The following is a 22,161-nucleotide window of genomic DNA, read 5'->3' on the forward strand; positions in this document are numbered from 1 at the left end:
CCAGACGGACAACGATCAGGTCTATCCGCCTGAAATTCTTGCAAAGCACGTCGCAAATCTGGAGAGACAGCAGACAAAACCACTCCATCCTTAAGGACACCAGCAGGTTCAGAATTCCCAGGAGAGTCAGGCTCAAAACTCCTAGAAAGAGCATCTGCCTTCACATTCCTAGAACCCGGTAAGTACGAGACCACAAAATTAAACCGGGAAAAGAACAACGACCAACGTGCCTGTCTAGGATTCAGGCACCTGGCAGACTCCAAATAAATTAAATTCTTGTGATCAGTCAAAACTACCACCTGATGTTTGGCACCCTCAAGCCAATGACGCCACTCCTCAAATGCCCACTTCATGGCCAAAAGCTCCCGATTACCAACATCATAGTTTCGCTCGGCTGCCGAAAATTTTCGCGAAAAGAACGCACAAGGTCTCATCACTGAGCAGTCGGAACTTTTCTGCGACAAAACCGCCCCCGCTCCGATCTCGGAAGCATCGACCTCAACCTGAAAGGGAAGAGAAACATCAGGCTGGCGCAACACAGGGGCAGACAAAAAGCGGCGCTTAAGCTCCCGAAAGGCCTCCACGGCAGCAGGGGACCAATTGGCAACATCAGCACCCTTTTTAGTCAAATCCGTCAGAGGTTTAGCAACGCCAGAAAAACCAGCTATAAATCGACGATAAAAATTAGCAAAGCCCAAGAATTTCTGGAGACTCTTCAGAGAAGTAGGCTGCGTCCAGTCGTAAATAGCCCGAACCTTGACAGCGTCCATCTCCATAGAAGAAGGGGAAAAAATGTACCCCCAAAAGGAAATTTTTTGAACCCCAAAAACACACTTTGAACCCTTTACACACAAAGAATTCTCCCGCAAAACCTGAAAAACCCTCCTGACCTGCTGAACATGAGACTCCCAGTCATCAGAAAAAATCAAAATATCATCCAAGTACACTATCATAAATTTATCCAAATATTCACGGAAAATATCATGCATTAAGGACTGAAAGACAGAAGGTGCATTAGAAAGGCCGAAAGGCATTACCAAATACTCAAAATGGCCCTCAGGCGTATTAAATGCGGTTTTCCACTCATCCCCCTGCTTAATTCGCACCAAATTATACGCCCCACGAAGATCAATCTTAGAGAACCACTTAGCCCCCCTTATGCGAGCAAACAGATCAGTCAGCAAAGGCAACGGATACTGATATTTGACTGTAATTTTATTCAGGAGTCGATAATCAATACAAAGCCTCAGAGAGCCATCCTTTTTAGAGACAAAGAAAAAACCGGCTCCTAAAGGTGATGAAGAAGGACGAATATGTCCCTTTTCCAGGGACTCCTTAATATACTCGCGCATAGCAGCATGTTCAGGTACAGATAGGTTAAACAAACGACCCTTTGGAAATTTACTGCCAGGAATCAGATCTATGGCGCAATCACAATCCCTGTGAGGAGGGAGTGAACCAATTTTAGGCTCTTCAAAAATATCACGATAATCAGACAAAAATGCCGGAATCTCAGATGGAATAGATGACGAAATGGACACCAAAGGAGTGTCCCCATGAGCCCCCCCGACATCCCCAGCTTAACACAGACATAGCTTTCCAGTCAAGGACTGGGTTATGAGACTGTAACCATGGTAATCCAAGCACCAAAACATCATGTAAATTGTACAACACAAGGAAGCGAATCACCTCCTGATGGTCTGGAGTCATACGCATAGTCACTTGCATCCAGAACTGTGGTTTATTACAAGCCAAAGGTGTAGAATCAATACCCTTCAGAGGTATAGGGACTTCCAGAGGCTCTAAATCAAACCCACAGCGCCTGGCAAAGGACCAGTCCATAAGACTCAGAGCGGCGCCAGAGTCCACATACGCATCCACGGTAACAACTGATAATGAACAAATCAAGGTTACAGACAAAATAAATTTGGACTGTAAAGTGCCAATTGAAATAGACTTGTCAACCTTCCTAGTACGTTTAGAGCATGCCGATATAACATGAGCAGAATCACCACAATAGAAGCATAACCCATTTTTACGCCTATAATTCTGCCGCTCGCTTCTGGACATAATTCTGTCACATTGCATTTTCTCTGGCGTCTCTTCAGAAGATACCGCCAAATGGTGCATGGGTTTGCGCTCCCGCAAACGCCGATCAATCTGAATTGCCATTGTCATGGACTCATTCAGACCTGTAGGCGTAGGGAACCCGACCATAACATCTTTAACGGCATCAGAAAGGCCCTCTCTGAAATTTGCCGCTAAGGCGCACTCATTCCACTGAGTAAGCACAGACCATTTACGAAATTTTTGGCAGTATATCTCAGCTTCATCTTGCCCTTGAGATAGGGCTATCAAAGCTTTTTCAGCTTGAATCTCCAAATTAGGTTCCTCATAAAGCAACCCTAAAGCCAGGAAAAACGCATCCACATTGAGCAACGCAGGATCCCCTGGTGCCAATGAAAATGCCCAATTTTGAGGGTCACCTCGCAGCAAAGAAATTACAATCTTAACCTGCTGGACAGGATCTCCTGAGGAGTGAGGTCTGAGAGAAAGGAATAATTTACAATTATATTTGAAATTCAGAAACCGAGATCTATCTCCGGAAAACACCTCTGGTGTAGGGATTTTAGGTTCAGAAATAGGAGTATGCATAACAAAATCTTGTAAATTTTGAACCTTCGTAGCAAGATTATTTAAACCTGCAGCCAAACTCTGAGGATCCATCTTTAAACAGGTGAGCTCAGAGCCATTCAAGGATTATAAGGAGAGAAAGGCAAAGGCAGTAATTAGAGCTGGAATACAACTGATCCAACTATGGAGCAAGCATAGGGAAAAAGAAAAAAAAAAAAAATTTACAGACTTCTTTTTTCTCTCCTTTCTTCTGCCAATAAGTTTAACACGGGCCGGTCATACTGTCATGGTTCCCAATGGCAAGGGAACGTAAGAAACATAAATAACGAACGAGCTCTCGGGTGATGGAAACTCGAGTTGACCGTGAGCTAAATCTACCACACAACTAATAGTAGCCAGGGAGCATACCTACGGCTTCCTAAATGCCACGCGCCAGCCGGAGGACTAACTACGCCTAGTAGAGGAAGAAACAGACCTGGCTTACCTCTAGGGAAATACCCCAAAAGATGATAGCAGCCCCCCACATGTAATAACGGTGAATTAAGAGGAAAAGACATACACAGTATGAAAGTAGATTTAGCAAAGAGAGGTCCACTTACTAGATAGCAGAAGGATACAAAAGAGAACTTCACGGTCAACTGAAAACCCTTTCAAAAACCATCCTGAAATTACTTTAAGACTCCTGTGTCAACTCATGACACAGGAGTGGCAATTTCAGCCCGCAAGAGCTTCCAGCTACAGAGAATTACAAAAACTGCAAACTGGACAAAAGATACAAAACAAAAGGACAAAGTCCACTTAGCTGATCAGCAGACTAGTAGCAGGAACATGCAACCGAAGGCACTGGTTACAATGATGACCGGCAAGGAAATGACTGGAGAGCAAGGCTAAATAGGAAACTCCCAAACGCTGATGGAAGCAGGTGAACAGAAGCAGCAAAGTGCAAACAAGTCACCAATACCACCAGCAACCACCAGGGGAGCCCAAAAAGCGGATACACAACAGTGACAGTACCCTTACTCTATGCCTACACTGAACTTGTGTGTGATAAGAAAAAAAGAAAAAAGTAGAGCCGCACAGCCTCTCAACCTAGAGCGGATAACAAACAGTCCAACCGCGGTGTATTTCAACAATGCCTGACTTCACTACTGGAGGTGCTCGCATGAAAGAAAGCTACACCAATTGTAAAAAAGAAGAAAAAAATGCGATAACCACACCTATCTGGTGAGTGCTAAGTCCTTTTATTGAAGACGATATTTCACGGGTCCCGTAGAAGCGCTGTAATAGCGCGAAACGCCCGTCGTCGATCCCTGCTCACCTCCCTTCTACCTGCACTCCCTCGAGCCGTGAAAATGCTGTCATGAAATATCGTCTTCAATAAAAGGACTTAACCACACCTATCTGGTGAGTGCTATCGCATTTTTTTCTTCTTTTTTACAATTGCTGAACTTGTGTGTATTTTGCAATAAAAACAGTAAGAACTTGCATTCAACTTGAGTATGCAGTGAACTTACTTTAGTCGATGTCCTAGGAGCTCACTACCACCTTCCACCAGCACCTCACCTCAAAAACTGCACGCCAACTCTACTCTACCATAATAATACCTACACTAAAGCACCTGGCACACAAATAGGATAGTTTATTCATTTGGTATCATGAATGGTGAACATACCTCTTTAAGAACAAGCACGCATTTCCCAGGACCCACTGACTGAGGTAGTTCTGCTATCCTGCCTTTATTTAAATATGGTCCTGAAAAGCAGCGATGATTGATGTAAAGTTGAGGGCAGCAGTATTTTCCATTGGTTCCTAAGCAAAAAGAAACCCACAAGTTACAATGAATCCTTTCCCGCAACATTATATCAAATTGTTCAGCTCCTTCTGCTCTATAACAAGATGTTATACTTTAATCAGCATTTTCAAGACGATGCCTTCCCTTTAAGAAAATATCAGAATTTACAATGGGGAAAAAAGTATTTAGTCAATCATGAATTGTGCAAGTTCTCCCAGTTGAAAAGATGAAAGAGGCCTGTAATTGACATTATAGGTAGACCACAACTACGAAAGTCAAAATGAGAAAAGAAATGCAGAAAATCACCTTGCCTGATTTTGCAAAATTTATTTAGCAAATTATGGAGGAAAATAAGTATTTGGTCACCTAAAAACATGCAAAATATCTGGCTCTCACAGACCTGTAACTTCTTCTTTAAGAGGCTCCTCTGTCCTCCACTCATTACCTGTAGTAATGGCACCTGTTTGAACTTGCTATCATTATAAAAGACACCTATCCACAACCTCAAACAGTCACACTCCAAACTCCACTATGGTGAAGACCAAAGAGCTGTCGAAGGACACCCGAAACAAAATTGTAGCCCTGCACCAGGATGGGAAGACTGAATTTGCAATAGGCAAGCAGCTTGGTGTGATGAAATCAACTGTGGGAGCAATAATAAGAAAATGGAAGACATTCAAGACCACTGATAATCTCCCTCGATCTGGGGCTCCACGCAGGATCTCATCCCATGGGGTCAAAATGATCACAAGAACAGTGAGCAAAAATTCCAGAACCACATGGGTTAACCTAGTGAATGACTTGCATAGAGCTGGCACCACCATAACAAAGGCTACCATCAGTAACACACTACGTCCCCAGGGACTCAGATCCTGCAGTGCCAGACGTGTCCCCCTGCTTAAGCCAGTACATATCCCGGCCCATCTGAAGTTTGCTAGAGAGCATTTGGATTATCCAGAAGAGTATTGGGAGAATGTCATATGGTCTGATGAAACCAAAGTAGAACTGTTCGGTAGAAACAAAACTCGTTATGCTTGGAGGAGATAGAATGTTGAGTTGCATACAAAGAACACATGGATGGGTCTTTCTGCACACCACCAGGGCAACGAAGGAGTGGCTTCGTGAGAAGCATATGAAGGTCCTGGAGTGGCCTAGCCAGTCTCCATATCTCAACCCCATAGAAAACCTGTGGAGGGAGTTGAAAGTCCTTGTTGCCCAGCGACAGGCCCAAAACATCACTGCTCTAGAGGAGATCTGCATGGAGGAATGGGCCAACATACCACCAACAGTGTGTGCCAACCTTGTGAAGACTTACAGAAAATGTATGACCTCTGTCATTGCCAACAAAGGATATGTAACAAAATATTAAGATAAACTTTTGTTAATGACCAAATACTTATTTTCCACTATAATTTGCCAAATAAATCTTGTCAAATCAGACAGGGTGATTTTCTGGATTTGTTTTCTCATTTTGACTCTCATAGTTGTGGTCTACCTATGATGTCAATTACAGGACTCTCTCATCTTTTTATGTGGGAGAACTTGCACAATTGGTGGCTGACTAAATACTTTTTTTCCTACTGTATGTATAAAGTATAATATAATGTTCTCTGACTTTATTATATAATGATAATAGATATAGTGTAAGATAACACCTTTCATAAAAGAGTTAGTAAAGATCCTGTCTAAATATTTTTACATTTAAGTTTTGACTAAAATGCAAGAACAAAAGATAATTATAAATTATTTATGTTTCAAAATGTGTGAAAGACTTAATTACCACTTTACAATCTACTTTTACTCTGTACTGAATCTCGCTGTCTTTGGCAATTACCCAGCAACAAATAAATTCATAGCAAGCAAATAAAGTGACAGATAAATAATTTGTATGTAATAACGTAATGAAATACAGCTTTCTGTGTGCTGCTTTGTTCGAAGAAATCAATACCTGTCAACATCACAAAATAACTAAAGCTTGTAGCCAGAACGAACATAATGTACCTGTTGAGCAGCTGTCACTCTGAGGAAGCGGACAAGGATCATGAGGTATTTTCTGCACAGGCACTGAGGATGGTAATCTGATAAAACATGTGTAATATTATTACTAATTGATAATAACAACAATAATGATAATAGGTTATTTGCTACATATTTTCTATTGTAAGCTTTTATCCTTGTGATGTACTCTGTGTATTAGTGAGCGGAGCTTACTGGGTAGGTAAAGCAGTATTATATAGGATGAAAACAATATACACCCATCAAGATCAGCCATTCTCAGCCAGTACAATGAAAGAAGCTGGTACATTAGCTCAGATCTATTGTCAAACTCAAGTATAATGGCTCAGCAAGCGTTCTACTGGAATATAAGAAGGAGCCTTATCCTCATAAGGACACCTATGTGCAACAAATCTAACTACTGCTTTTTAAATGATGGACCTCTTGGTCTTTTCCACGCATCACTGTTGTAAATCTGAATAAACCTTTTGATGTCGTCCAAGGGTTTATTATCAATACACATATTGTACTACATATCTTCATGGTCTTTATCTTTTTTCTTATTGTTTAGTTTTATTCAATATATGTGTAGAAATCTGGTTACTGAGCGTGGAGATGTGGAGATGGCTGACACTCCCAGAAGGTAATTATGATTTTTGATATGATGATATGCTGTACTTGTATTTTCGTGAATGCTGACGTTTGATGTATGATTAATGCCTCCTATGCAATTGTACTGGGGAAAGTGAAAGCAACATTATAGGCAGAGAGACAGTAAGGAGAGACTAACAATTAGCTGGCCCTGGAAGAAAGATGAGTATTACGTCCTGGTGAAGCCACGTTTACACATTGAGTATTTGGTCAGTATTTTACCTCAGTATTAAGTAAGCTAAGACCAGGAGTAGAAAAATCATAGGAAAAGTGTAATAGAAACACGTCACCACTTCTGCATTTATTACTATCTCCTGGTTTTGGCTAACAAATACTGAGATAAAATACTGACCAAATACTGAACATGGCATTAGAGTGAGTCAACAGTGACGTGAAGAGAGTGTCGCCAGTCACACATACTGTATGGTGACTGAATAGGCCGCATTCTCGGAGTAAGAGATTTTCTGAGGCAGCAAGCCCTGTAACTGTACTAGATAAAGGGGGAAGTCGGGATTTTATTATGACCAGAACATCCTGGATCCTGGGAAGTGTAACAGACATGAAAGGAGAGCTCAGCAACAGTGGTTATTATAACCAGGAACCTGGAAAGTACAGATGTGGATTTGAGGGGACACTGGATAGATGTTGAAGGCTGAAGAGACAACATGCAGGTTGGACCTGGAAGTGTTAATGAAAGAAGACTACACTTCCCAGGCAGTGACAGAGGTACTGCACAGAAGTGGACTGTGGTTAGTGAAGGACAGGTAGAAAGAATAAAATAACCAAATCAGGCATACTGTATGGGTGAAATATTATGTACAATTGAGGTGCGACCACATAAAATCAATATATCTGTGCCTCTGTCTAAAGCAGAAGATGATGTGAAAAACAATTTTGCTTTACCAGTTCTAACAGTAAAGTTCACTTTATTTTTATAAAATGGACTGAATGCTTTTCTGATAATGCTTTATATCTTACATTTTTGTGTCCTCTGAGGGTATGCAGCCTGTTTGGAAAATTCTACAGCAAGCTGTATCACACACACCAAGAGGAACCCTTATTCCTGGTGCCTATGGTGACACCAGAACAATATATCTCTAAAGGTGCTATTGACATGAAATTCTCACCACATGTTGGTAACAATTCATCCAATCCACACAGGCAAAGAAATCAAACCATAGATGTCCATAAATTATGTGAAAACGTTGAGAAATGATATAGGGAAAAAGTATTAAACACATTAACTGAAAAGCCTTTATTAATGAAGACAGTTTCAGGACGCATGCTGTATGGAGAAACTAGTTGCATGCATTGCTCAGGTGAGATTTTGGCTCATTCTTTCACACAAACAGTCTTCACATCATGAAGTTTAAGTGAGCTCCTTCTATAAACTCTGAGCTTTAGCTCCTTCCATAAATGTTTTATTGGATTCAGGTCAGTTGAGTTGATTGGCAGGGCCACTGTGGCATCTTTATTTTCGATCTCTGAGCCGGAAGAAGTGTGTTCCAAGCAAAACAGCTGTCGCTGGTCTGTGCTTTCCTAGGCCATATAGTGTGCATGTTCCCTCAATAAAGATGCCCTTTTAAGCTACCAGTGGTGAGTGGCACTAATTTTTCAACCTCTTCTCTTATCCAATAAGGTTGCAAAGGTCTTCAGACAGCTCACTAGTTTTACCCATCATGAGATGTTTTTTGTGTGTTACCTTGGTAACGAGACACCTTTTAATAGGCCAGCAGTGGAACCAGCTGATATTATTTTTCACTAAGTAGCAGGATTCCTTTCTAATTACTGATAGATTTCAGCTGATGCCATGACTTTCTATTGCTTTTAGCATCTCTCGTTCTTCATGTGTCCAATATTTTTCTATGTGTAATTTCTCGTTACACAAATAACTTAATCTAAGGAAATGGTTAATTTCTTTGCCTGTTTGGACTGGATGGGTAGTTACCAACAATGGGTGAAAATTTAAAGTCAATAACACCCCTAGAAATATATTTCCAGCACCTTTACAGTTTTTATCTAGAAACTAAGCTTTTACAGTGCTGTGCAAATTAATTGGGACAAAGCAAAAAAATAAAATGCTATAATGCACTGTTACATACTAATTCTGAAAATTACCTTTTTCCTCTGGCTAGTTGACCAAGATTTATTAAAACTGGTTTTAATCACTGACTGGTAACCAACTTACGAGTTTACTTAAAAAATGCTTTGTCCCAATTAATTTGCACAGCACTGTACTTTGCAGATTTCCAAGATATCATCTCTTAGGAGTCGAGTTCCCGCCGCTGCACTGGGGGAATCTCGAACCATGTCTGCTGCAGTCTCTCATTCTGCATCAGCAGCAGTGGAGCCTGCTCAGCGGAGACGTCGGTCCCAGCGTCTCGCTTAGTCTGCTTCTGTGCAAAGGGTTACTGCTGCCTTTCCAGGCTCTGCCATTGTAGCCTGTACTGATCAGCGGCGAGCAGACGTCTCTGGGACTAAGTCCTGCTTTTTCCCTTCTAAGCATGCCCAAAGGAAGATCTCTCAGTGGAGGTCTGGGGTCACATGCTCAGGTACTGCAGCAGCTCCTATTGGTCCTCTAGGAAGGTCCTGAAGTTGCTCAGTTACTGTAGCAGTTCTCATTGGTCCTCTAGGAAGGTCCTGAACTTGCTGCAGCTATAAAAGGTTCGCTGTGCGGCCATGCGCTAGTATACTCTTGTTTACGTGTGTGTGTGTTGTGAGTTAAAGTCGCTCTTTAAACATCCTCTCCCTTGTGTTTGAATGCTCGCGTAAGGAGGATGATTGTAATCTAGCGCCAGACTTGTTACCAACACTAGTACACAAATAGCGTCTATTACTGTGACCGCCAGTGCAGCGCCATGCGCTATCTCCGCGCTTTCCTAACCTGCATGCACTCTCGTGCTACTTTATTATTATTTCGGTTACGTGCGGTACTGCGGCTCTGTGACACAACAGGGTTGGCTTCTTTCACACAGGGTGAAGCTAACCTGTGTGTGTATCCTCATTGTACCGCCATATAGTTCGTCATTGCTTAGCTGCAGGTTCCATCTCTGCACGGTGGACCCCGGGCTGCAGACGCACCTTATTCCTTTTCTATAATTATTTGGTGCATTCCGCTAGCCCTAATATTATACTAGCGCCAGGGTATGGTTAAATAATGACGGATAAACAGCGGTTGCAGGGGTACATCCAGCTGCTGGAGGGCAGGTTGGTGGCTCACGAGCGTTCAACCTCAGCGGTGGATGCTACCGCAATAGCTGTTCAGGCTGCTAGCGTGGCTGCGGCAGCTTTACCCACTGCCATCTCTGTTCTGACCTTATCTCACCTCAGAGAAATACTCTGGTGACAGTAAATCCTGTAGGGGTTTCGTGAGCCAGTGCGGTATACACCTCGAGCTCCTGGCTGCACGTTTTCCCACAGAGCGGGCAAAGGTGGGATTTATAATTTCTGTGCTGTCGGACAGGGCATTGGAGTGGGCTACGCCGCTGTGGGAGCGCGACGATCATGTGGTTTTTGAGCACTCTGAAACAGGTCTTTTTAGGACCCCAAGTCACCCATGATATGGCGCTCCAACTGCTGGCATTGACTCAGGGTTCGTCCATGGTCAGCCAATTTGCCGTTCACTTCCGGACATTAGCGTCTGAGCTGGAATGGTCGGATAAAGCCCTTATCCCGGTATTTTGGAGAGGGCTGGCTGACCATGTGAAGGACCCTTTGGCCACTAGGGAGATTCCCGCCACACTGGAGGAGCTCATAGCTATGTCAACCTGCATCGACCTTCGTTTTCACGAGAGAAGGTTGTAGCGAGCCCAGTGTAATCAGAGGTTTCGGCTGGCTCCCACCTTCGCCAAACCTCAGGAATCTCTGGTCCAGGTGTTTGAGTCACATGAGGCCGTAAAGGTGTTGTGTGAGGGATCTAAGTCCCGGCCCGCTCATGCACTTAAGGTCTGTCATGTTTGCCGGCAGTCAGGACATCTTGCCTCCAAGTGTTCTCAGCGGTCGGGGGAATGTCAGCGTCTAATGGTAGTTGGAGGCGGTACACTAGACACGGAGACGTTTTCCTCTAAATTGTCTTTCAAGGGGACAATTACCATAGGCCCATCCACTCTTATGGTAGAGTTTTGCCTGGACTCCGGGGCGGAAGGCAATTTCATGTCATCTGCTTTCACCCAGCATCACGCAATTCCCCTGGTGATGCTCGCCAAACCTGTGACCGTTTGAGTGGTAAATGGGTCGACACTACCCTCACAGATTACACATCAAACCATTCCATTCACTCTTTCTATGTCTCCATCACATCAGGAGATTATCTCCCTATTAGTCATTCCTGAGGGAATTGATGAGGTCCTGTTGGGGATACCATGGCTTCGCTATCATTCTCCTCATATAGAGTGGTCCTCACGGAAAATTTTGGGATGGAGTAAATCCTGTGAGGGTAGATGTCAGAGGGAGTGCGTTCAGGTTGCTACTACAGAGGAACCCGCAGATCTTTCCTCTCTCCCCAAGCACTATTGGTCCTACGCGGACATGTTTTCCAAAAATGCTGTGGAGACTCTTCCGCCTCACCACCCCTATGACTGTCCTATTGACCTCTTGCCTGGTGCAGAGCCTCCCCGGGGTTGAGTCTATCCGTTATCTCTTCCGGAGATGGAGGCAATGTCCCAGTACATTCAAGAGAATCTGGCAAGAGGATTCATTAGGAAGTCAGTGTCAACTGCAGGGGCTGGGTTCTTCTTCGTGCAGAAGAAGAATGGAGAACTACGTCCATGCATAGACTACAGGGGTCTTAACGCCACCACGGTTAAGAATAAATACCCACTACCCCTGATATCTGAACTTTTTGATAGGCTACGGGGCGCAAGGGTATTTACTAAGCTAGATCTGCAGGGTGCTTACAACCTGATTCGCATCCGTGAGGGGGACGAATGGAAGACGGCTTTTAACACCAGGGATGGGCACTATGAATATCTGGTGATGCCCTTCGGGCTCTGTAATGCCCCAGCCATTTTTCAAGACTTTGTGAACGACATCTTCAGGGAGATGCTCATGACCTCGGTCGTAGTCTATCTGGATGATATTCTCATCTACTCTCCAGATATTGACTCCCATCGGAGAGATGTTTGCAAAGTCTTCGACCTCTTATGGGCAAACTCCCTCTACGCCAAGTTGGAGAAGTGTGTGTTTGAGCAGGAGTTCTTGCCTTTCCTTAACTATATCATCTCTGCTCAGGGATTGGCTATGGATCCTGCCAAGCTACAGGCTGTAATGGACTGGCAAGAACCCCATTCTCTTAAAGCGGTGCAGCCCTTTATGGGGTTCATTAATTACTATCGCCAGTTCATCCCACTCTTCTCAACCTTGGTAGCTCCCTTGGTTGCCCTCACCAAGAAGGGAGCAAATCCCAAGTTGTGGTCGGAGGAGGTCTCCAAGGCCTTTCTCTCGATAAAGTCACACTTCACTAGCGCTCCCATCCTACATCGCCCCGATGTAGATAAGCCATTTATTATGGAGGTGGATGCCTCATCCGTTGGTGCTGGAGCAGTCCTCTTCCAGAAGGATGCTCAAGGTCGGAAGTATCCTTGCTTCTCCAAGACCTTTTCACCAGCGGAGAGGAATTATTCCATCGGGGACAGAGAGTTGCTAGCCATGAAGTTGGCTTTCTCAGAGTGGAGACACCTCTTGGAGGGAGCTTGCTTTCCCTTCCAAGTTTTCACAGACCACAAGAACTGGGTGTACTTACAGACGGCCCAGCGGCTGAATTTTTGCAAGGCTAGATGGTCCCTGTTCTTCTTCCGGTTCCATTTTACTCTCCATTTTCTCTTGGGGGAGAAGAACATTCGTGCCGACGCTCTCTCTCGCTCCGTAGTGTCATCTGAGGAGGAGCCTCAGCTTATTGTCCCTTCTGAGAGCCTGAGAACTGTGGCTCCGGTTTTGCTAGAGTCTGTGCCCCCAGGCAAGACTTTTGTTCCATCTAATTTGCGACCGGAGGTTCTCTCTTGGGCTCACTCGTCCAGGGTGGGTGGAAATTTTGGGACCAAGAGGACATCTGAGCTCTTGGCGAGGACGTACTGGTGGCCGCATATGGTCCGTGAAGTCGGGGACTATATTCGGGCATGTGTCTCCTGCGCCAAGAATCGGTCTCCTCAGCAACGGCCTGCTGGGCAACTTTACCCCCTGGGTAAAGACAGGCCCTGGGAGATGGTCGGGATGGACTTCGTGGTGGGCTTACCTAATTCGGGTAAATGCACTGTTATCTGGGTAGTCACCGATCATTTCTTTAAGATGGTGCACTTGGTGCCGCTTCCACGGTTACCTTCTGCACGGGCCTTGGCGGCGTTGTTCATTAAACACATTTTCCGTTTACATGGCATGACTGATAAAATTGTCAGTGACCGGGGTCCCCATTTTGCATCTCAGTTTTGGAGAGAGCTCTGTCGTCTGCTCAGCATAGAACTAAATCTCTCCTCTGCATATCATCCCGAGACGAATGGGTTGGTAGAGAGGGCCAACCAGACTCTGGTGACAAATTTGCGACATTTTGTCTCTGCTAGGCAGGATGATTGGGCATCTTTGCTACCTTGGGCAGAATTTGCTCTGAACAACGCCATAGCCGATTCCACTGGGCAGACTCCTTTTCTCCTTAATTACGGCCAGCATCCACGTGTCCCTGTGCCCATGCCCGTGTCATCCACTGATTCCAGGGTGGCAGACTGGGCAGTGGAGGCACATGACATTTGCGACCACACACAGGATGCCATTCGGGCTTCCAAGGAGAGAATGAGGGTTTCTGACGATGCTCACCGGCGCCCCGCTCCGATCTTCGCTCCTGGCGACTTAGTGTGGCTCTCCGCCCGTAACATCAGGCTGCGAGTTGAGTCCACTAAGTTTGCGCCTCGCTACATTGGTCCTTTCAAGGTTCTGGAACAGGTTAACCCTGTGGTCTACCGTTTGGCTATTCCTCCGTGCCTTGGTATCACCGACACCTTCCACGTTTCTCTCTTAAAGCTCGTCAATATGTCCCGGTTTTCTGAGTCATCTGCCGGGACATCGGGTTCGTCCATGGATGAGTACGAGGTGAATGCTATCGTGGGGTGCAAGATAGTATGTGGCAAAAAATACTATCTCGTGGACTGGATGGGCCATGGTCCTGAGGACAGAACCTGGGAACCTGTAGAGCACATTCGGGCTCCGCTGCTCATTGCGGTCCTGAACTTGCTGCAGCTATAAAAGGTTCGCCGTGCGGCCATGCGCTAGTATACTCTTGTTTACGTGTGTGTGTTGTGAGTGAAAGTTGCTCTTTTAAACATCCCCTCCCTTGTGTTTGAATGCTCGCGTAAGGAGGATGGTTGTAATCTAGCGCCCGACTTGTTACCAACACCGGTACACAAAAAGCGTCTGTTATTGTGACCGCCAGTGCGGCGCCATGCGCTATCTCTGCGCTTTCCTAACCCAAGTCTGGGTGGTTAGTGGCATCCACCAGAGCGGCACTGCATGCACTCTCGTGCTACTTTATTATTATTTCTGTTACGTGCGGTACTGCGGCTCTGTGACACAACAGGGTTCGCTTCTTTCACACAGGGTGAAGCTAACCCGTGTGTGTATCCTCACTGTACCCCCACATAGTTCGTCATTGCTTAGCAGCAGGTTCCATCTCTGCACGGTGGACCCTTGGCAGCGAACGCACCTAATTCCTTTTCTCTAATTATTTGGTGCGTTCCGCTAGCCCTAACATTATCTTAACAATTTCCTTCTAATACTTGAAAAATTCATAACTCAAGATTTGCGAACCACAAACATGGGTTTAGCAAAATATTTCTCAACTTTGTAGTGCAACGGGGTTGGTTCAGTGTGATAGGCAGGGCCGGTTTTAGGCAAAGTGGGGCCCCAAATGCTAACATATTGCACATCATACAGAAGCATTTCGGTTGTATTTACATGCGCTGATCTCAGGCCGCTAAACGAGTGTGATTGACAATACTGAAGTCGTTGGACGCTTGTTTCCTGGCCTCTTTCCACCGTCTGAGAAAGAATGAAGGGGACAGAATGATCACTAATAGATCACTAACAGATCACCATACAGTATCATGTTATCAGCAGCACATCTACAATTTACACCGGCGATGTGCTGCTGAAAACAATGATTTTTATTCCGGCATAAACAATCCAATCACCCAATGAATATGCAGCATTTTGCTTGTTTAGTATAATACACCCCATAGTCCCCATAGTCCTCCATATAATATAATGTGCCCCATAGTCCTCCATATAGTATAATACACTCCTCATAGTCCTCCATATAGTATTATACACTTCCCGTAGTCCTCCATATAGTATAATACACTCCTCATAGTCCTCCATATATTAAAATACACTGCTCAGTCCTCCATATAGCATAATACACTCCTCACAGTGCTCCATATAGTATAATGCACCGCCATAGTCATTCATGTAGTACAATTCCCTTCCCATAGTATAATGCACCCCATAGTTCTTCATATAGTATAATGTATTCCCCATAGTCCTCGATACAGTATAATTCAGCCTACATATAGTATAATGCAGAGACCACCCCACAGAGTATAATGCAGCCACCCCACAGAGTATAATGCAGCCACCCCAGAGTATAATGTAACCCCCCCACAGAGTATAATGTAACCTCCCCATAGAATATAATGCAGCCCCCCATATAGTATAATGTAGCCCCCTCATAGAGTATGATGCAATCACCCCTCATCTATATATATAATTGTCTAAGGGTTTTTCCGTCTGTCTGTCTGTCTGTCTGTCTTTCTGTCTGTCTGTCTTTCTGTCTGTCTTTCTGTCTGTCTGTCTGTCTGTCTGTCCTGGAAATCACTCCATATAAGGTATGGTCTACAAACAGGATACCTTATATGGAGTGGTCGGCGGTTTGTAGACCATACCTTATATGGAGTGGTCGGCGGTTTGTAGACCATACCTTATATGGAGTGGTCGGCGGTTTGTAGACCATACCTTATATGGAGTGGTTGGCGGTTTGTAGACCATACCTTATATGGAGTGGTCGACGGTTTGTCGGGCGGCCTCGACCAATCAGAGATGGGCACAGCATGGCGACGATGATGTCATAATGGTTGCCATGGCGACGATGATGTCATAAAGGTTGCCTCGACCAATCAGCGACGGGCACAGTCTGCCGCGAATCACATACTACGGGGACATGCATATTCTAGAATACCCAATGCATTAGAATCGGGCCACAGTCTAGTAGAATATAAATATAATACAGCCCCCCCATAGAATATACTGTAGTCCTAAACAAGATATAATACAGCCCACCTCCCCATAGAATATAATGTAGCCCCATCAAAGGTTATGATGCAATCATCCCTCATAAAATCTAATAAAGCCCCCCACAGAACATAATGCAGCTTCCCATAGTATATAACACAGCCTCCCCCATAGAATATAATATATCCCCATAGTATATAGCACAGCCACATAGTAGTATATAGCACCGCCCGCATAGTAGTATATAGCACAGCCACTTAGTATATAGCATAGCACACACAGTAGTATATAGCACAGCCCACACAGTAGTATACAGAACAGCCCACACAGTAGTATACAGCACAGCCCACACAGTAGTATACAGCACTGCCCACACAGTAGTATACAGCACAGCCCACAGAGTAGTATACAGCACTGACCATACAGTAGTATACAGCACAGCCCACACAGTAGTGTATAGCACAGCCCACACAGTAGTGTATAGCACAGCCCACACAGTAGTATACAGCACTGCACACAGTAGTATACAGCACTGCCCACAGAGTAGTATACAGCACTGCCCACAGTATTATACAGAACTGCCCACAGTTGTATACAGCACTGCCCACAGTAGTATACAGCACTGCCCACACAGTAGTATACAGCACAGCCCACAGTAGTATACAGCACTGCCCACAGTAGTATACAGCACTGCCCACACAGTAGTATACAGCATTGCCCACAGTAGTATACAGCACTGCCCAAAGTAGTATACAGCACTGCCCACACAGTAGTATACATCACTGCCCACAGTAGTATACAGCACTGCTGCCCATACAGTAGTATACAGCACTGCCCACATCCCCCCTTTCCTTCCCGCCTCTCTCCTCCCGAGAATGGCCGCACAGTCCAGTAAAAAACAAAAAAACATAAGCTCCTTACCTCTCCCCTAGCCCGCGCTGCTCCCTGCTTCTGTTTCGGCGGCTGCCGCCGCACTGCCTTACACACAGCGGGTGCGCGATGACACACCCCCGCTGTGTCAGAGGCAGAGCGGGGAATGATGGGAGAGGGAGCGTCAGGTGACGCTCTCTCCACCATCATTGCTTTGAACTGTACCGGCAGACGCCGGTATAGTTCAATGCGGCGGGGGAGTCAGCGCTGGCGGCAGGCGGGCCCCCTTGCCTCACAGGGGCCCCATAGCGGCTGCGTGACTTGCCACTAGCTGGGGGCCCCTGGAGGAGCGGGGGCCCCAGGCAGCTGCCTGGTCTGCCTGCCCCTAACGCCGGCCCTGGTGATAGGCAGTGCCCACAAGGAAAGTTCAGAGCAAAACGAGTTTAATGTCCAAAACTCACACAGTGTACAACACACGGTATCCCCTGGATCGCAGCCGGGAAACGAGACAGTCCATAAGTGTGTCTGGTTGCCGAGGGAGACTGCACCATGGTATCACGCAGCGAGGTGCCAAGAGTTCGCTCTGCTGAGCTCTGTGTTAATCTCGCACAGGCTGAGCTTTTGCACACTGACACACCCAACCCCCTGCTGCAATCGTGTTTACAATAACCTGTGGCCACAGGCCACATGGAAAACCCAGCCCGGGGGTGTCCTCCCCTTACTCCCACAGCAATGTATGCAACCAGTAAGCATGTAAATGCTCATAATATACAGTACTGTGAAGCTCTTTTTTGCATAACTGCCTAAAGCTTTTGTTTTGATTTAGATTTCTCTTTTGTTCATTGATTTTGCATATTGTTATTTGATAAAAAATTAACTATTAACATTTCTATTTTTCAAAGGATGCTTACTCTTGCACAGTACGCCATATATAGTGTAGGGATTCACGCTCTCAGGTAGGCATTAGGTCTTAGGTAGCGTTCACACAGGCAGTGCAGTTTTGGTCCAACACGTGCAGTTGTTATTGCTTCACACGTTTTGCAAAGCACCAAAACAACACAATCATAAACATAAATCTCTAGCCTTGTCCAGGCACTAACTAAACAGCGCAGACCCTGACTGCTTCAGACACCTCTGAGCTAGCCCCAGTTCAGTCACACAAAATGCTATCATCTACAACAACCACTAATTCTTTCAATTTGGTGCACATGGCCTGAGTAGACTCTACTCAAAGAGATTTTGGCTTGTTTCTCTCTTCAACTTCAAGACATATCCAGTCTGCTCAGCTTCCCCAGCAGACTGACTTTGATGAACACCTAGCTTGATTATATACAGAGCTAGGCATTTGCACTAATCAAAGCCTGCAGAGCTAGACTTTAGGCTATATGCACACGTAGCAGATTTTTTGCGGTTTTTCACTATAAAAACGCTATAAAACCGCGAAAAAAACGCTCACATTAAGCATCCTATTTAACAGAATGCAATCCGCATTTTTTGTGCAAATGCTGCATTTTTTTCCTGAGCGGAATCGCATTCCAGAAAAAAACGCAGCATGTTCATTAAATTTGCAGAATCGCGGGGATTCCGCACACATAGGAATGCATTGATCTGCTTACTTCCCGCATGGGGCTATGCCCACCATGCGGGAAGTAAGCAGATCATGTGCGGAGACTCTCCTCCATGGACTGGGCACCATATAATTGTTAAAAAAAAAAAGAATTAAAATAAAAAATCGTGATATACTCACCCTCTGATGGCCCCGGAGTCTTCCCGCCTCTCAGCGGTGCACATGGCCGCTTCCGTTCCTATAGATGGTGTGTGTGAAGGACCTGCGATGATGTCGCGGTCACATGACCGCGATGACGTCGCGGTCACGTGACTGCGACGTCATCGAAGGTCCTGCACACACACCATCTATAGGAACGGAAGCCGCTGAGGAGATCGGCTGTTTGCGGAAGGTGAGTATAACCATTTTTTTAAATTATTTTTTTATTATTTTTAACATTCTATCTTTTACTATTGATGCTGCATAGGCAGCATCAATAGTAAAAAGTTGGTCACACTTGTCAAACACTATGTTTGACAAGTGTGACCAACCTGTCAATCAGTTTTCCAAGCGATGCTACAGATCGCTTGGAAAATGCTAGCATTCTGCAAGCTAATTATGCTTGCAAAACGCTAGTTTTCTGCGGGAATATGCATGCCAATTCTGCATGCGAAATACCCGCAGCAGGAGCTGCAGAATTGCCACGGAAATTTCCGCCGCAATTCTGCAACGTGTGCACTTAGCCTTAACGCTAGCCTACTTGGCATTGCTACATTCATCCCCCTCACCCAAAACATGGGACTGGGTACTATATGCCAACACACAGAGTCTACAGCGCTTTAGATTGACTCGAACGCAAGGCTCATGCTTTATGACATGAGGACGACTTAGTAACTCCAATCACCTGCCCTTATTTTTTGGGTACCAATTTTCACCCATGGTGATTTTTGCAGGACGGCAAAGTTCCTGTTCCACTTAAACACTCACAAGTTTGGCTTCTAAGCAGGGCAACCAGGAAGGAGTTTATAGCGGGTTCCTTCTTTTCCAGGGTTTTAATAGGTTGCCATAATATATGGGAAAGGCCTTCCTTTTCCATGTTCGGTGTACTTCATAGTTGATCTCTCCCACTTTTTCCACCATCTTATAGGGCCCATGCCACTGAATAAGAACTTGCTCTCTCTTGTGGGCACGAACAGAGGTAATGTGTAGTGTGATGTGTCAATATGTTTTGTTTAGTTGTGTGATAAAAAGTTGTGGCATTTTATGCTTATGGCCGGTTCTCCTGGAGGTTCTGCTTCAAGGCTGTCCCTGGGATTGGGGGAGGTCTGGCCACTAGGGGATTATTACTAATGTAGGGATATAGTTTGTACCACATAGGGTAGTATAGAATACAAGGAATTAGCTCATTAATTGGTAGGGGTTAGATTAGTTTTTAGGGGAAGAATTTCCTAGTTTAGTCAGTGGAGTTAAGAGTAGAGGAGAGTGAGTTAGAGTTTAGGAGTGTCGAGTCCGTCTCATGTACTGCAGTCAGATGCCGGACCTGGAAGCTTTGTCATCTCCAGGTCTGTACACCCCTGCTGGACTGTCCGAACTGTCCCAAGAGGCCGAAGTGAAAGAAGAGGAGGAAGCTCCACTACCTGCCACCAACCCCCCGCTGCTGGATAAACCCGAGTCCTTGGACTGGGACTAAGGACAATGGGACCCCCAATCCCTCAGAGCCCGGCTTTCCCAGGTTCCTGTGGCCACGGTAGCTCCCCGATGTTGTAGAGGAGTGCATGCAGGCTGATGCGCTAGCCTGGGAATGGCTGGCAGGTTCAAAGAGGGCGGCCTTTGAGGAGCAATGCACCGACAGCCGAGTTGTTGGCTTCAATTACCAGAAAGGTTATAGGTTCATTAAGGAGCAGGGAACCGGGGATGAAATTTATGTCAACTGGGCAATGGTCAAACGGAGATCTTGCCCTATTGTCTCCACAGACTTTATGTCTGGGAGAAGTTGACCTTCTGTAAAGTCTGGTGCTGGAAATGCTGATACATTGTGGGTGTCACATGACCGGCCTCCAGTAAAGAAGTCTTGAAGTGGGAAGAATAGGTGGACTTCGAGAGAGTTCACTGCCACAAGTGCCGACACCCACCTTCCCAGCCAATGGTTCAGCCATCTGAAGCTCCCAGATCCCCAAAGAAAGCGAGTGGCAGTATGCAAATCAACACTCAAACCCCCCTGTCGGGTCAGAGAAGATAAATGCTCAAGCACGGAGATGTCCTCTGTGGCTGGAATGAATATCTCCTTGACTGGCAATATTTCTACACAGATTTTCATGTCTGGGACCAGACTGCCTAAGACCAAACGTGGGAAAGAGAAGTTTCCAGATCAACCCTGGAGGTGAAACTGACCTCCATTTCCCAACACCTGGGAGGATTGGAAGGAGGAAAAGAAATAGACATCTCCAGGCGGTCCCAGGATTTTTTCTCCTGTTTTTTCCCCCTGTATGACTGAGTTCCAAAGGTCATCGTTTGAGCCAGTATGATCCAGACTCAGTAAGACTCCAGAGTGGTCCAGCATCCTGTTTGTTTTGGTTTCCAGTTGCTACAGGAGGCCTGTTGCATGTTTTTTTTGTACAGTGTTTTAATTCTTTGTTTTTCTTGTGTATACAGTTTGATGGTGGGGGATGACCATATTTTGCCATGGGGCATGTAGGGGGGTGACGGAATATGTAATGAAAACAAGAGGGTTAATGTCTAGTGTGATGTGTTAAGTTGTGTAATAAAAAGGTGTTGCATTTTATCCTTATGGCCAGTTTGTGTCTCAGTTCTCCTGAAAGCTCTACCTCAAGGCCGTCCCTGGAAATGGGGGTAGGTCTGTCCACTAGGGGTGTAAAGGCACAGATGATTGGCCTCAGGGAGACCAAAACATCCAATATCCAACACCGTGGAGACACCACCACGTGTTTCTCAACGCAGTGATCCAGAACACTGCCCCCATCCCTTATGGGCACTGCTCCTAATAGCCAGATTCCTACTCCACACTGATGAGGGGCAAACACCCCGAAACAGCTGTCTGTGGATGGATACCATGCTTGGCATAGGTGGTTTTCCTGTATTGGATGTTTTCCTTTATTGGATGCTGCCCTTCCCGTGGTTGTTCCTTCCCGGGGAAAGGCCTGGCTATTCACTGCTTGCGTTGAGAAACACGTGATGGTGTCTCCGCAGCTATTCTACATGCATTTGCATATTTCCCATAATGGATGGGGGCAGTGTTCTGGATCACTGCGTTGAGAAACACGTGATGGTGTCTCCGCGGTGTTGGATGTTTTGGTCTCCCCGAGGCCAATCATCTGTGCCTTTACAGCCTTTTACTAGGCACTGCTCCTAATAGCTAGATTCCTACTCCACACTGATGAGGGGCAAA

At 45.5% G+C, this 22,161-nt stretch overlaps 1 protein-coding gene across 4 annotated transcripts in view; it reads right to left on the reverse strand.

The window, feature by feature from the left end:
* SFMBT2 (Scm like with four mbt domains 2) overlaps nt 1-22,161 on the reverse strand; it is a 284,729-nt gene that overhangs the window by 37,519 nt on the left and 225,049 nt on the right. For all 4 annotated transcript variants that reach the window (XM_077264494.1, XM_077264491.1, XM_077264493.1 and 1 more), the window contains 2 exons: nt 6,428-6,504; nt 4,307-4,443 (listed from right to left, as the gene is read on the reverse strand). In XM_077264494.1, coding sequence (XP_077120609.1) covers nt 4,307-4,443; nt 6,428-6,504 — 214 coding nt within the window. The remainder of the gene's footprint in view (nt 1-4,306; nt 4,444-6,427; nt 6,505-22,161) is intronic.

Source organism: Ranitomeya variabilis, chromosome 5 (assembly GCF_051348905.1).
Source record: "Ranitomeya variabilis isolate aRanVar5 chromosome 5, aRanVar5.hap1, whole genome shotgun sequence".
NCBI classification, from domain to species: domain Eukaryota; kingdom Metazoa; phylum Chordata; class Amphibia; order Anura; family Dendrobatidae; genus Ranitomeya; species Ranitomeya variabilis.